General features: G+C 37.6%; 1 protein-coding gene across 1 annotated transcript in view; it reads right to left on the bottom strand.

The window, feature by feature from the left end:
* The window catches only part of MEI1 (meiotic double-stranded break formation protein 1), a 2,282,292-nt gene that overhangs the window by 373,710 nt on the left and 1,891,393 nt on the right, over positions 1 to 17,189 (bottom strand). Inside the window, exon 22 of the mRNA XM_044073933.1 lies at positions 9,647 to 9,751. Within this exon, the coding sequence (XP_043929868.1) occupies positions 9,647 to 9,751 (105 nt within the window). The remainder of the gene's footprint in view (positions 1 to 9,646; positions 9,752 to 17,189) is intronic.

The following is a 17,189-nucleotide window of genomic DNA, read 5'->3' as shown; positions in this document are numbered from 1 at the left end:
TTGATTGAGTACCACTCATGAGGCAGTATGATGGATCTACTCAACTTGTCCACTAACATACTGGAAGTTCTGGGAATATGCATTGCTATGAGGAATGAATGGAAAGACATCGCCCATTGCCACACTCTCAAAGCCTACAAAGGATAAGGACGGGTTCCACCTTGCTTGCTGATGTACCAGACTACTGAGATGTAGTCCATCTGGAAGGAGGTCACCCTCCCTGGGAAAGAGTCCCAGAAGGCCTGCAACACTAGGAGGGCTACTCTCATCTTCAGGACTTTGATGTGGAAAGTGGCCACTGTGTTTGACCATGAGGCTTGAACTGACTTCCCTTAGAAATGCCCCCCCCCCCACCCAGGAGGGTAGCATCAGTGGTTACTATGTCTGTGGGGGGGGGGTGAAGAAAATGATCGATCTTCTAGGAGATCTGTGGAGGTTAACCAATATGTGATGTGAGACTTGCACACAGTCATTCTATGAATCCATGAATGAAGAGGATGGAGGAACTGGTACCATTGTAATGAAAAGAACTACTGAAAAATTCTCATGTGATATCTGGCTAAAGGTACTAAGGTTATTGTGGAAGCTATCAGTCCTATTAATTGTAGGATAAGTCTTGTGGTTGGTGAGGGGTGTTAAAGAACTTGCAAGACTATCTGCCATACAGAAACAATCCTGAACACTAGTAGAGAAGCGATCTGATTGCTCATGCTGAAGTGACATCCGAATAACTCAGCTTGTTGCATGAGTATCAATTTCCTTTTGGAGTGATCCCAAATGTTGAAGAAACTGATGCAAGAAGTCCCATTGCTGGAGTAGAAGATCCTTGGTTGGTATGGTGAGGAGCCAATTGCTTAGGTATAGGGACGCCCGGAACCCTAGCAGCCTGAGATGTGATGCAACAATTACCATGCATTTGGTGAACACCTGGGGGCTGTAATGAGACCAAAGGGCAGTGCCCTGAAATAGAAACGATTGGCTCCTTGCTGTAAATGAAGAAATCTCATTGGTTGTCTTGAAATCTTGATATGGCAGCAGGCATCCTGGAGATCTATCAAGCAGATCAAATCCTCCTTCCTCAACAGATGAAGAATGGACTGAAAAGTGACCATCTAGAACTTTGTATTACAAACTGACTGAAATGCCTGAGGTCCAAAACTGGCCTTAGATCCCGTTTTTTCGGAACTAAAAAGAACCTGCAATGAACTCTGGATTCTAATTGGTCTGGGAGGACCTGTTGAATGACTCTTTTTTCTAACAGCTTTAAGACTTCTGCTGCTGTGGATTCTGTCTAATGGGGTGGTACTGTGGGATTCTTTCTCTTATTTAAAGGGAGAAAAACAAAGGGAAATACATAGCCTTTATTGATTATCAGCAGCACCCAAGTATCTGATGTGATGCCCTGTGGGTGCAAGGATAAGCATCCCCTAACTGCTTCCAGAGTGCAGCAGTCGGGCAATCCTTCAGGAGTGCTGAAAGGATTTCTTAGAAAAAGGACCATCAAATCCTTGATTCTGCATTATGCCTCTGACCGTAGGGTGACATCCATTGAAACTGTTCCCTACTCTTACTCAGGAGAAGCTGTCTGCAGGAGTCTCCTGGTTGAACCCTTGAGATTTTCTGAACCACAGTTTCCTTACCACCTCTCTGATTTCTGGAGAAGGTTCTCTGAGGGGTGGAGAAGCAGAAAGGGTCTTAATTCTGCTCACTCCTGTTGAGAGTTGCCTTAAACTTTGGCCCAAAGAGTGTGGAATCATCAAAGGGAGCATTAAAGAATGACATCTTAAAAACTTCCACAGAGTCACAGTTGCATCCAAGCTTACTGGCAGATGGCTATGGCAGCACCTGCTGCTCTACCCATACCATCTGCTGGACTGGAAAGCAGATGCATGAATATGTTACACACTGATTGTAAGGTAGCCAACTGGGACTCAACTGTCATCTGAATATTCAGTGATAGGTTATCTGAAAGGGACTTGTTGAGTTCCTTTGTCGGGCCCCTCTGGAAATGTGTCATGTAGGCCAGGAAGTTCAGCATTTTAAGTGTGAAAATTGCTAAAGTATACATCCATTTCCCAAATCTGTCCAAGGCTCTAGAGTAACTATTAGGTGAATGGATAGATGTACGCAACTCTGAGAGCTGTATTTTAGTGTCTGCTGCCCAGTTATGGCATCTACTGGGGGACCCTTGCTCCAGTGTATTCTACCTTTAGGTACAACCAAAAGTTTGCCTGGTTTCCTAGGGATTTGTTCAGCTGTGTCAGGATCCTTTCAAGCCCACTCAGCTACCAGGTCTCTGACTGCATCAGCAGGCAGTACTACCCAGGAGGTAGAAGAGCCAGCTCCAAAAGCATTGAGGAACAGACTCTTCAGAGAAGGGTGTATCAGCGGACCAACCACCTCGCTGGTTCATCAATTCCAAGATGTCATCAAAGCTGACATACTCCAAGGGGATTTTGAGACCCATCCCCATCATCCAAGTCTGAGTCTTCAGTGGCTGATTCCAGAAAGGAATTCAAATGTCTTGTCTTACATGTCTATTTCCTAGGACTCTGCTTCAATTAGGCTTCAAGATTGGTCAGAATCAGACAGGGAACTCACTCAGCGAGCATCCCCCAGATTACAGGATGCTGACTGTCCCTAACAATGAGAATGTGTGGAGATAGATGCAATATTAAAAACAGGTTTGCATGGAGCCAAGCATATGGAAAGCACCTCTTCTCTTGGCCTAGCAAGAACCCTTTTTGAAAGCCTCAAATGCCTAGGCAGAGATCGGAATCGAAGAGACACCCAGCCCATCAAGATGAGATGAAGTATGAGCCTCCAATGACCCAACCCACCATGGAACCAAAGACATCAGGGCCAAGCTATCTAGTGCACAGTCATCAAGCATAAAAGATGGCTCTGAAAGTTTCAGTACTGACTCTGTATTTTGAGCTCCAACAATAATGCTTTGGTTCCAAGAATCTTAAGGCACTGGAGTTGAGAGAGTATGGGATACAGTCAAAGTTGATACTGGTTCCAATGGGTGCTCCTGGAAGGCTTGGATTCAAAGGACATTCCATGATCAGAAAAATTAGTGGAGGGGAGTTGGTGACATTCTTGGAATGTCTTGTAGGGTCCAAGTGAACCCCTAGTTGAATTTGCATCCTTAGAAACCTCCGCATCATCCTGTCAATGTCTGCTCTGGTAGGCTCCTTGAAGACTAAATGGACCTGGAGGAGGAAGCCACTGATGCTGATCTGGATGAACACCTCTGTTGAAGAAGAGGAGAATGGAACAGAGAACTCACCAGCTCTGGTGAAAAACAAGGAGGCAGCATCGGTGATCAGATCCAAGGGGGGGGGGGAGTTGGATCCGAAGATCAAGATGGTTTCAATGTGGACACAATGTTTAAGACAGGACTGGAGAATGATTTCTAGAATTTTCTGACCTCTTCCCAGATTTGTCCTTCTCTTTTACCTTTAAATTCTCTTTCTGTCTAGACTTCTCCATGGTCTTAACTGGAGAAACAGAAGGAGTAGCACTGAAAGTTGAGACCCGAGTTGACTGTCTTGACTGAGGAATGGGGCCATTTAACATAAATTTGTATCTATGGCCTTGATTGGCCCTAGAACTGAAAGAGGAGCAAGCCCCACAGTCTGTCTGTAAGTGGGCTGCTCTGAGACAATAAACACAAAGGGAGTGCAGCGGAATCTTATGTCTACAAGCCATACACTTCTTAAATCCCTGAACCTTGTCAGAGAAGCAAGACGGTGTGACCCCAATGCAATTGGATACACTTTCATAATAAAATTCACATGTATTGCCTATGAGAATATTTATTGGACAGTTTGACCCCAGATGTTTTGACCCCAGACTATTTGACTCCAATTAAATTTAATAAAAAGCATTTCACAAGTTAATATTTTAATTAGAAATTTTACATAGGAATTTAATATATTTAACATTTTAATATGTAGATGTTAATTTATTTAACAAATTATTTAATATCTAAATATAATTAATTTAATTAACAAAAGTTTTTGAACAAGTTAATAAAACCAATCAGGAATCTTACATAGGAAGTTAACATATTTAAAATTTTAAACATTAAAATCATAAGAAATTAATATTAATAATGTTATTATTTTATGTAGATCAAATATAAATGTTTTAACCCGTTTTATATATATATATCTATATATATATATCTATATATATATATATCTATATATATATATATATATATATATATATATATATATATATATATGGATGCATATATATTAAAGTTAGCCCATTAAGAAACTGTGAGCAACTCCACATAGGTACTCTAAATCTGTGCAACTGGCACAATCTCTTGCTAATGTTAGAAGTCTTTGATCATTTGTTTGATATTTTTTCCTCTTTTTTTTGTTTTTTTGCTATTGTTGCTGAGTGCTATAAACTATTATAAATCTTTGTTAACTAGGGCATAACAGTAGTATCAAACTGCATTCAAAGTGTTACCGATTTAGATGTAGAATGTGTTAATGCAGGAGTCAAAATGGCCTGTACCCCTTGTCAGCCATAAGACTGGCATGGTAACATAAAGGTACATAGATCAGATTTGATAGCCCAAAGGTTGAATCAGATGAAAAAAGACAACATCAGCTGTAAGTGTTTAGCAGCAGAAGAATTAACTAACCCATAGCTGCTGGATCAGGTTTTGGAAGAGTGCATAAAAACTTAAAAGACTGAACTTTATGCATCCTATCTGCCTTTTTAGAGGCAGCTAGCTCACTGTCAGGTAAACTGCAGGCAGTAACACAAAGATCCAAAGATGACAGAACTGGAGGAATGGCTGGAGGTTCTGGAAACTCCTTCCATAACAGCTCAAAGTATTTTCTCAGGGACTGAGAAACATCAGTGTTCTCCCACTCCAAACACTGGCACATTCTAGAAATATTCTCAGAGAAAGAGAACCCCCAAAGGGGAGAGTCAGAAACTGACCTCTCCTCTGTGTCTGAATCTGAAATCAGAGGCAAAAACCCTGTATCTGTCCCTTCACCCTCCTGTGCAGATTCAGAATCCTAAAACTCTTCAGATAAGGAGGTACCTCTTTTTTATGAAAAACTACTTTACAAGAAGGATTACTTGCCTGAATTAAACCCTGAGCTAGACCCAGAAAACTACTCCTGTCTAAGGAGTAGATAGAGGCTTAGTTTTCTGTTTCTTTTTGACATAAAAAAATGGAGCAACAGTATTATTAATGGCAGCAGCAGTTCCCCGGGGATGGGCACAGCATTTTGACAAAACAGGAAAGCCTTTCCTGTTCTCTCTCTCAAGACTAACAAGAGTGGTTCTCCCTTGTGTATTGAGGGGACTCCAACAGTCACAGAGGATGTGTCTAACCCCAGGTCCATACTGGCTGTAAATGTCAGGGTAAAAGAGCAGTCTGAGGTACAAATAATGGCCACAACAAGGATTCACCTGCTGCTAAGGCAAACCACTAGCCTGGTGTGATGGCAAAGGCTATTTACTTAACTTTTTCTTTTTGTAGCTGGAAGAAGGACTGATTGTGGGACCAACAGATTGTTCCATGGTCAAGCCAAAAACAATGCCTCTTTCCCCAGGGAAAACAAGCAGCAAATGCTGGAAATAAAGCACTTTAAAACACTGTCAGCTCATCAAAGTAAAATAAATGCAATTTTCCTAAAGAAAAAATAGTTTTCATTTACCTTAAACAACTTTTAAACTGACAGGAAAAAAAGAGCACTCCTGTTTAAAAGTACAGTACAGTCTTAATGACAGTCTGTTAAAACTCAAACTCCTAGTTTTAAAATAACTTTCCTGAAGAGGAAAGTATTAATAATTAAAAAAAAATATTGAAGCAAAAAAATTCAGATGACCACCACGGCTTAAAACAGGTTTATTTAGACAAGCGCTTTCACGTAGAACAAGCCACGCTTTCTCAAGTCTTCAATACAACAGTAAAAATCCCTACACATTTTATATCAAAAGCACTATCAATTAATCAATTAAATACATCATTAAAACAAATTCAACCCTTAAAATACATCAATTAAATCTTCAGCTAGTGTTACATTTTATTTAAGTGAGCGAGCTTCTAGCTCAGATTTAATGCAGACATAGTTGTTCAGCCCAGGGTATACATGAGCTTGCAGCTTTAATAGCCACTTTAATTCAATTATTTCAATTAAGTTGTTTAAGTTACCCCCTTTCTTGTCATTATTGACATTTTGTAAGACTCTAAACCTAAAATTATGTGAAGGGAATTCCATTGTATGATTAGCTAAAGCATTTAATTTGTTCTTATTTTTTATATCATACATATGTTGATGGATTCTGTCTCTAAACCGTTTCTGTGTTTTCCTTATATAGAAACATGCACATCCTGTGCATTCTGCCATGTATATTAAGCTAGTTGTTCTACAAGTAGCATAGAATCTAGGCTGAAATATGAAGGACAAAATAGGGTGTTTAAATTCCTGTACAGAAGAAACATACTGACACATTTTGCACTTATTGCAAGGATATGTTCCAAGCTTCAGTGGGGACACAGTATTCCTTAGCCGATCATTACAAAGTAACTGCTTTAAATTGCTCTTGTTCTTATATGCAAAACTGGGTACTCTACCTATAACATTTTCTGTTTCCTTATCAATTATCAGGAAATGCCAGTTGTTCTTAATTATATCACAAACTTTACTAGTATCACTAACATACTTAGTAACAAAACGTACTTTGTCATTATGCTTGAGGTTCTTTTTTACAGTTGCATTCATTGCTGGCTTTACAATGACAGAATGAATTACTTTATTGTTAGCAGCAGTTTCATTCTTTACAGTTTGAAACACAGTTTTATCATACCCCCTCTCCAGAAATAGTTGCTCCAAATAGTTAACTTCTGTCTCTTTATCAGTTTGCACATTGCATATATTGCTAGATCTAATTAATTGCCCTTTGATAATATTTGGGAATACGTGCTTAGGATGCATGCTATTACGAACTAAGAGACTATTTTTCCAACAGGCTTTTCTAAAGAGCCTGGTGTTGATTTTACCCAAACTGTCTCTATACACAAAGATGTCTAAAAAGTCTATTTCTATGAGTGAGAAAGATGCTTTAAACCTCAAAAAGTCTGTTGTAGATTCCAGGTACTTAATGAAATCCAACAATAGTGATGGCTCCCCCTTCCACAGCATAAAGGTGTCATCGACAAAACGTCTATACATCTTAATGTATTTACTGTACACACTTAAATAAATACTACCATTTTCGCATATGAGTTTGCATAGGGTGTGCCCATGGCAACCCCCCCCCCCCCATTTCTGTAAATATATATTGCTATCATATACAAATATATTGTTAGATAATATTAAATTAATAATGTGCAAAGCAACATAATTTCATTTGTTTCGCTGCTCCCCATTTCTTTCAGTTCACTTTTTATTGTCTAAACTCCATACTTATTGGGTATACAAGTGAACAGACTTTGTACATCAAGGGTGACCATATAGCAACTACTTAGCCCTGATGTTTCACTTAATCCCCTCAGATCTCTCAAAACTGGGATGTATCTTTCAAAATGGTGGGAATCTGCCTTACTATAGGTCCTAACTTACTCTCCACATATATTGAAAGGGGGTCTGTAACCCAGCCCCCTCCATCTACAATTGGTCTTAATGGTGGTTTGCCAAACATTTATGTATTTTTGGCAACCCTTTGATGTAAGATATTCTAGGGTAATCAACTGTGAAGAACCTATATAGCTGCTCATCTGTTTGTCTGCACATTAACAAATCATATAAACATTTATTAATATTTTTAACAATTTTCAAATGCTGAACATGTGTTATTGTGACGGCAAAGGATGTTTACTTAACTTTTTCTTTTTGTGGCTGGAAAAAAGACTCATTGTGGGACCAACGGATTGTTCCATGGTCAAGCCAAAAACAGTGCCTCTTTCCCCAGGGAAAACAAGCAGCAAATGCTGGAAAAATCTAAAAGTCTTTAAAGTCACTTTTTCATAGAAAAATACATTAAAAAGCACTTTAAAACACTGTCAGCTCACCAAAGTAAAATAAATGCAATTTTCCCAAAGAAAAAATAGTTTTCAGTTACTTTAAACAACTTTTAAACTGACAGAAAAAAAGAGCACTGCTGTTTAAAAGTACATTACAGTCTTAATGACAGTCTGTTAAAACTCAAACTCCTAGTTTTAAAATAACTTTCCTGAAGAAGAAAGTATTAATAATTAAAAAAAAAAATATTGAGTGGAAGTTATTTTCTCCAAGGGAACTTATCCACCCAGCACAGGAACAGCATAGCCAACCATTGATCCTTGAAAGCCTCAGAGGAGCGTATTCTTCAGAAACAGTAAAGTACTGAAGGGCTTGGTGCCCAAACTTGTCTTATAGTCAGCTCAGCTCAAGCTGCCTGACAGTTTAGACATAAGGAAGGTGCCCTGAAGCTTTGGAAGCTGGCTAGCTGTTATATCCTTGGCAGTGTATAACCCTAAGTAGCTAAGGCTACTGCAGCACAGATTAATATGACAAACATTAGAAATACCGTCACAATCATACAAACAACTGCTTCGCTTTTAGAACCAATCTTAAGCTACATCATCATACTAGAATCTGCAACTATTATGAACCTCCAGGATAAAAATACTCAAAATACTCAACATTTCTCTTTTCATTTACTAAATCGTTTCTTACCAAATGGCTTTTATATGTCTAACTGAAGTGAATTTACTGCATTCCTCTTATGAGAAATGTTACTGTTCTCCTATCAGCTCGCATATCAGTACAGATATAGATGCATATTACATTACTTAAGCTCTCACAGTTTTGATACTCTCTACTGTTTAGTAATATTGTTAGACTTATACTGGTAATGTCTTGCTCCAGCAATGTGGACAAATGTCACTTGTTAGAACTTACTACACTTTATATCTTTGTGTGATAGCTTCTGTTTATTCCATTTTAATGAATGTTATTATTTTTTGTACACTGTCCTTTCTTTACAGTTTGTTTAAACTTTGTTATATTGCATATCTAATATTTCCTGGAGTTTTTCTCCTGGTCCTTTGCTGAAAATGGGCAATATAACCCAGTCAGACTTTCCCAGTAAACAAAAGCAAATAAATAAACTGAAAACTTTAGGGCAAAAGTGAGCAAAGAACCACTTGTGAATGAAAAAAGCAATACAGCAATTAAAAGTAATGGAAAACATGGGTGGTACACATACAAATGCTCAAGGCCCATGCTCAGTCAGACATACCCAGTCAACAAACATCAAATAAATAAATACTGTAAATAAAACTATAAACATTTTTTGTTTGTTTGTTTTTTGGCAAATCATCTAGACTCTTAGTCTGCATATCTTTGCTTTTAAAAGTATAAATATGCATTAGCCGGATATGTGGGGAATCATAAGATTACATCTACAAATACCTAGTTAAACAGATTCATGTAAGTGTTTATTACAGAAATTATGATATAATTCTTATAACTATAAAAATAAAATTAAAATATGTACTTGTGTGGATGATTTACATAAGTATTTAAGCCAACTGGCTAGCTTAAATATGAAATACAACTGTACAAAATATTTTAAAATTGAATTGCATGATTGACAATACTATAAAACCACATACCGTGATACAAGAGCTTGAAGTCTATACTATCCAATTCCCTTCCTTCTTCACTTTTTAGCTGTATCAAAGAAAGAAGATCCAGCACCAGTGGCAGGTTCTTGTTAGCTAAATGAGCATTTAAATAAAAAGGTAATTATCAATTAATAAGTAAATAGTACCTAATATGCTGATGATTAAAACATTATAACTTGAGACAGAAAGGTAAAAAGAGGGCAAATGGCTAAATGTCATGTGATAAATTTAACAGGCAGGAGAAGTTATACAAAGGGGTGGAAGAGGAGAAAGGACAATACTGGGGGACAAGGTTCAGGAAATAAATAAAGGAAGTAAATACTGGGGGAACAAATGCTGCAAAAAAATGAAATGAGGGGCAATTCAAGGTACTATACAGAAAAAGGGAAACAAAAAGGTGGCAGAACTGGGACGGAAGTACAAATATATTAATATTCTCTATGTACGCTGATCTTTCAGAGGGTGCATCTACTGTGGGTAAACTTTTGAGAAAAAAAGTATGCCTGTTACATGTCTCTTCAGAATTTATCAAGAGATATATTCAAGGGGTCAGATCTGTGGTATAAAGGGATACAGTCATGACTGTGGCACAGGCAACCTGAGTTCAACTTGTGTTTTTGTTGCCTGTAGAATATGGCCAGGAAGGATGGGTGTGAGCATCTGCAGGTAGTTCCACCATACTGGGTGGAGAGAGGTGGATCTGGGCTAACAAATGGGTGACACCTAGCAGGAGAACCAGATGTTTCCCTTGCACAATCAAGAGCTGGCTAGGTTCACCCTACTATATAGCACTTGCAATAAGTAGCTGAGTGGAAACTAATGTGTAGAGGCACACTTCCTCTCGGGGTGTGGAGAACCTGATCTCAAAGGAGTCATTCATGGGCAGCAGTGTCCTCCCAAGGGGACAGAATAGGCTCCTCCCCAGGACTAGCAAGTTGGCTAGCTCCTTACTGCCTGACTCTCCTTGAGAAATGGAGGGCTTATGGGGATTCCTAAGCAGGACTGAATGGGCCATCGGGCTCTCACCTAGCCTGGGAATACACAGCTCCTGTTCCACTGGAATGGATGGGCCAAATGGGTAATGGCAGAGGAGCCATCAGGCAAGGTCTTGAGATTAAAAGAGAAGACCCACGTTCATGCCTTATTTGGTTCACATCTGCATTTCTGTGTCTGAGTGGGGGGAGGGCATATGCTCCCCAGTGATCCATAGTTCTTGACCTGTTTACACTAGATACTACCATTACAACATGACATAAAACACAAATTAGCAAAAAATGCAACATTGTAAACTCAAAATTTAAATGTGCATAATTCCCACTACTTATATATGAAGTTAAAGTCAAACCAGAAGGTGGAAAACAAGAACTTATTGCAGAAGGTACTTTAAAAGATCAAGTAATTTATCTTCCAATTACTCACTTCATCCTATGAGGGAAATAAACATTCTTACTTACCGTAAAAATAGATCTATAAGGGATAAAAATAGCTGCAGGACTAAATCTATAAACATTAGGGCTGTACAGTAGATTAAATGTTCCCTAGTTGAAAAGCACCTTCATCTTTTCACATAGCGCACTATGATGCCAAATTTCTCCATAACTTTGCTAAGAAACATAAACAGATCAGCGATTAGCATGAGGAGTAAAAGAGGAAAATCTTCAGCAGCTAGATCATAGGTGGGGGAGGTGGTTTGGTATGTTATAAAGGAGGATCTGTTGTAATAGATTGCCATTACGTTAAGTATGCAACTTTCTTAACTGGTAAAAGTCAAAGCATTCTCTTTAACAGCACGACAGATTCCCAACCAACTCCTTCTAGGTGAAATCCCCAAATGAAACATCTGCCAAGTAACACTGGCCACAAAGGGAAGTCAGCTTATACTGCCTTCTGAAGCTGTTGGGAAAGAACCATGTACTGTAGCTGTTTTGCAGATATCACCCAGAGCAATTTTCTGGAAAAGAAAGCTGTTGTTGTAGCAACTTCTCTAGTGGAAGGTGTCTTGAGTACTGCAGAGGGAGAGAGGTCTGTCATGATTATCATGTCAGAAAAACATGCTGCCAGAAAGTCAATTAGTTAAGGATAACTTAGATATTTTCTTTCCATTTGGAAAAGATACAACTAACTGACAGTCTTTAAGTATAGCCATTGTCTTCTCAACACAGGACCTTAGCTGGTAGCTTGCGTCCAAACAACACAACAAAAGCTCTATTTGATTAGATACTCCAGGTTAAAAAACAGGTAGGTGAGTGGACTAGTTATGGCTAGTGTCTGTGGCCAATTTGGCCATAAGAAATGTTCAAGAAGTAGCCAAATCTTTCCAAAAATCCATACTTTGAGATCAACACAGAGTGCATATTCTGGATGATATAATTGCCATTAGGAACAATGTTTTCCAAGACAGGTATTTCACTTCAGCTGACATCAAAAGCTGCAGGCTCAAACATGGTAATGTATGTTTCTCCAGCATTTTGTACTAGAACTCTAAGAAGGAAGGTGCTTTTTAGGTTATGCTACATAAGACTGAGACACAACTACCACAAAATATCTCTGGTGATTACATTTCATCAGAAATGAAAAAAATAATCTGTACACAAATAGCAGAAAGAGAAACATTATGTACTTACCAGCATATTAGATTTATCCTGACTCTGCCCCGACACTGGAACACTTTGGAGAGGTCACCTTTGGAACCTATTCTACCTGGCAGTGAGCTCCTCACAAGCTTGGGCATTGCCCCAACCCATAAATCTCAAGTCCTACCCGAGATCTCCAAGTAAAGTAGAAAGCTAAAAACGAAGGAACCAAGTCAGAGATCCACTCCAATGTAGTTTATTGAGCGCTTTCGTTTCCCAAATAGAAACTTTATCAGCATACATGTTAAAACCCAGCACACCTCTTTAATACCATTCATCTAATTAATGAAGTTAAAAACTCCACCTACTAAAAGGTGAATGATTACAAAAAGCTAACACACTGTGTATGCATATGCTTATGTATACACGTCATTACTAGTATTCACATATCAAAAATGATAAAAATAAAACATGAAAAAAATTTTAATAATTTTACTTGACATGGTAATAATATTCACATATAAAAATCAGCTCTTAGCCTTAAAATAGAGCTGATAGAAGTTGCATTATTCAAGCCTGGATAACTGGCAGCATTAGTCTGCAGTTGCCATCTCAACTCTTATAACTCTAGATAATCATTCAAGGGACCCCCTCTATCCCCTAGAGTCACTTGATCAATAATAATAAATCTAAAACCATGTCCATCATGTGATGCAATATGTGCTGCCAGGGCATTCTTATTGTCTTTTTTTTATGATATCATAACAATGCTGATATACCCGACTTCTGAAGGTATTGATAGTTTTTTCCTATATAGAAACTACAGCATACTGTACAGAAAGGTAAGTAGACAACAGCTTTACTACTGCAATTAAATTTCTTATTAAGTACATACTTGCCATAGTTTGGAATATCTACCTCATTAGTTTCTATCATATATTTACATTGTAGGCAATCACCACATTTTTTCATCTCCCCATTGTGTCCCCCATGTTTAACCTTTTCTAGCATAGTTTTAAAACTAACGTCTTTTCTATAGACAATTCTAGAGGATGTTCCTACAATGTTAAGGTACTCTGGATTGATACTAAATATACTCCAATTGTCATTAATGAGTTCCCTGATGTCCAGAAACTGTTTATTGTAGGTCAACACCACAGCTTTATTATAACCATTTTTCTTCTGATACAATTATTATTTTCTTGGACAACATTTGCCATCCCTAAAAGGGGAAAAAATAGCCATTAAATCTTTTGTTTTTCACTTCCTGCATTATGTCCAACAAAAACATTTCTGGATACCCTCTCTTAAACAGCATGTCTCTTAATACATCCATTTGTATTAAAAACTCATTTGGATCAGATATCATCTTGGCTAGTTGTACCCCCTGACCTTAACAAGTGACTTTTTTGGTGAAGGGGGTGCCAGCTATTGTAATGCAGTAAGGTATTTGAATATGTAGGTTTTCTGTAAATTGTTGATTTAAACTGTCTATTGTCTCTATCTTTACTAAGGGTGATGTCCATATAATTAACTGCTTCATCCCCTGTAGTGATGGTAAATTCTAAAAAGTCTGTGCTATCTTTCATATATAGAAAAAAACCTATCCAATTCTTTTCTATTACCTTTCCACAGGATAATATCATCCAGATAGCGACTGTAATGTGATCAGTAGCTAGAATATGGATAGTGTATTATGTATTCCAGTTCCCAGTATGCAAGAACAATGTTAGCGAATATGGGGGCACACGCTGCCACCATAGCAACCCCTCTACATTGTTAAAATAATTGCTGTTCAAATATAATTATATTGCTGTCCAACACTAGTTCCATCAGGGTTTGTATGGTAAGAATCCAATCATATCCAATATTTGTATGCTGACAAAGATACAGATAAAACCATTCAATACTGACCTCATGGGGTATAACAGCAATTATACAACGACCCCCCCCCCATTAATATTCCAAAACGTGCACGCTGATTGATCAGCGTACACGTTGTAAATCAAAGACTTATACTAATGGAAAAAGGTCTGGTCGCCCGGACGTTTTCCATTAGTATGTATTTTTTTTTGGACAGCAACAGAGAAAGGAAGAGCTCCGTTACTGTTATCTCGCTATGTTAAATGAGTTTAACATAGCGAGATATCTTAAAAAAAGCAACGGAGATCTTCCTTTCTCTGTTGCTTTTTTTAAAGCTGTCTCGCTATGTTAAACTCTTTTAACATAGCGAGACAAGTTTTTAAAAGCAACGGAGATCTTCCTTTATCCGTTGCTTCCACACACAGAGTTCTGATGTACTGCGTAACTATACGCATGCGCAGTACATCAGAACTGCCACAGAATACTGGACAGCTACGGAAGGGCAGCAAGGAGGCATTATATAATGCCATTATTTAAGAAAAGTAAGTTTTTTTTTTCTTAAATAATGTCATTGTATAACAGCAATAACCCACGTCTGGATGTGGGTAATGCTGGATTTACCCACAGTTGTCTTTGTTTGGCTACTCGGGCTTTGCCTTCGTGACCAAACCACACCAACTGAAGGTAAATCCAGCATTACCCACACCCAGGCATGGGTTATTGCTTAAATAAATCCCTGATGTCAATTGTAACAAAAATTAAGTAATCCTGATACATATCCCTAGAAATTTAATTTAGGAAATCCCAGGAATCCTTAAGTATCCAAGACTGCTCCTTCAATACATTTTTCAACTTTTTTATCTATAAACTTGACTATTGGAAAGGTCTTAGATGCTCTAGCATCAACTATTGGTCTTAATGGGGGATCATTAAGATTTTTATGTAGGTTTGGCGTTCCAAAGATACTAGGTATTTTTGGATTTTTTACTATTCGGAAATTATACTCAGATACACTGATTTGTTCATTCAACACAAGTTCTTCTAACACTACATCTACCTTCCTATAGGTAATATTTTTTATTTGGACTAATTTCGCAATATGTATCTATGTATAGTAATATAAACATTTTGTTGTTATAGTCATTCAAATTCATGACAACAAGGCCTCCACCTTTGTCAGGTTTCATGACTCTTAACTCCCTGTTGTTGCAAATACTCTGTAACAAACTAGTTTCATCCCTTGTCATATTGTGTACATTATCCCTGCTATATTTGTTATTCTGCAGTATGCTTCTAATATCATTTTTACACAATTTTTTTCAAAAATATGCACAATAAGATGTATTGTAGGGTTAAATACACGTGTCTTATGACCTAAATTACTACTACATGGCTGTATATTAGAACCCTTGAAGTAAAAACCAAAGTTTAATTTCCTTGTATACAACTTCAAGTTGATCAATACTTCATCCAGTAATGCATTTCTAGCCAGAACAAATGACAGTCCTTTTTTCAAATAAATCAGCAACAGTATCATCCAAAGGTACATGACTATAATTATAAATCCTGAAATCACCGCATCTATTGCTCACAATGGTATATGGAACATTGCTTACATCTGATTACTCCCATTGAACAGTAATTACACAATTGGAGAATATTTAGTACAGATCCAGAATACCATAACATTGTAGGAGCATCCCCTTGAATTGTCTATAAAAAAGACGTTAGTTTTAAAACTATGCTAGAAAAGGTTAAACATGGGGGACACAATGGGAGATGAAAAAAATGCGGTTATTGCCTACAATGAAAATATATGATTGAAACTGATGAGGTAGATATTCCAAACTATGGCAAGTATGTACTTAATAAGAAATTTAATTGGAGGAGTAATGGTGTAGTCTACTTAGCTTTCTGTACAGTATGCTCTAGTTTATATATAGGAAAAAATATCAATACCTTCAGAACTCAGGAATGCCCTGGCAGCACATATTACATCACATGATGGACATGGTTTTAGATTTATTATTATTGATCAAGTGACTACAGGGGATAGAGGAGGGGGGTCCCTTGAATGATTATCTAGAGTTAAAAGCATTGAGATGGCAACTGCGGACTAATGCTGCCAATTATTCAGGGTTGAATACTGAAGTTTCTATCAACTCTATTTTAAGGCTAAGAGCTGATTTTTATATGTGAATATTATTACCATGTCAAGTAAAATTATTAACATTTTTTTCATGTTTTATTTTTATCATTTTTGATATGTGAATACTAGTAATGACGTGTATACATAAGCATATGCATACACAGTGTGTTAGCTTTTTGTAATCATTCACCTTTTAGTAGGTGGAGTTTTTAACTTCATTAATTTGATGAATGGTATAAAAAAGGTGTGCTGGGTTTTAACATGTATTCTGATGAAGTTTCTATTTGGGAAACGAAAGCGCTCAATAAACTACATTGAAGTGGATCTCTGACTAGGTTCCTTTGTTTTTTGTTTTTTCATCAGTTTGTGTGGTTATTTGGACATTATAAAGTAGAAAGCTAAAAAGCTCATCATCAAAACAATGAGTACATAACAACCCCAAAAGAAAGAAGTAAAAAAATGAAAAACACAGCTTCTGTACAGGTCCCTCAGAAATGACAAATTAGGTGAGGGAAGTTGAGCAGGTTGTTCCAGTGTCTGGTCAGAGACCAGATAAAAATAACATACTGCAATGTACATAACTAACATATTTTTCTGGTCCTGTCTGCACACTGGAACACCTTGCACAGATTTTCCAGCTAACCTAGGGTAGCATACACCAGCAAACCTCTGAGAATGGCTGCTGCAAAGGAAGCCCAGGCCCTGAATAAAGTAGTCAGACTATAATGATTAGCAAAGGTATGTAAGACCAAATAGCAGCTACAGAATCTCTTCAAGGGGCAGGTTTCAAAGGAAGGCATTAGATGTGGCTTGGGCTCTCACTGAGTGCACTTTTGGTCCTGTGGACAAAAATCTACCAGCTAAATGATAACGGACTAAAATACGATCTGATAACCATTTAGAAAAGGCTATCATGGAAAACCTGTGACCTTTTCTAGGATTTTTT

Source organism: Protopterus annectens, chromosome 1.part0, assembly GCF_019279795.1.
Source record: "Protopterus annectens isolate FY-2018-M chromosome 1.part0, PAN1.0, whole genome shotgun sequence".
NCBI lineage: Eukaryota > Metazoa > Chordata > Ceratodontiformes > Protopteridae > Protopterus > Protopterus annectens.
Note: the sequence above shows the minus strand (reverse complement) of the source record. Positions and strands in the feature narration are given on the sequence as shown.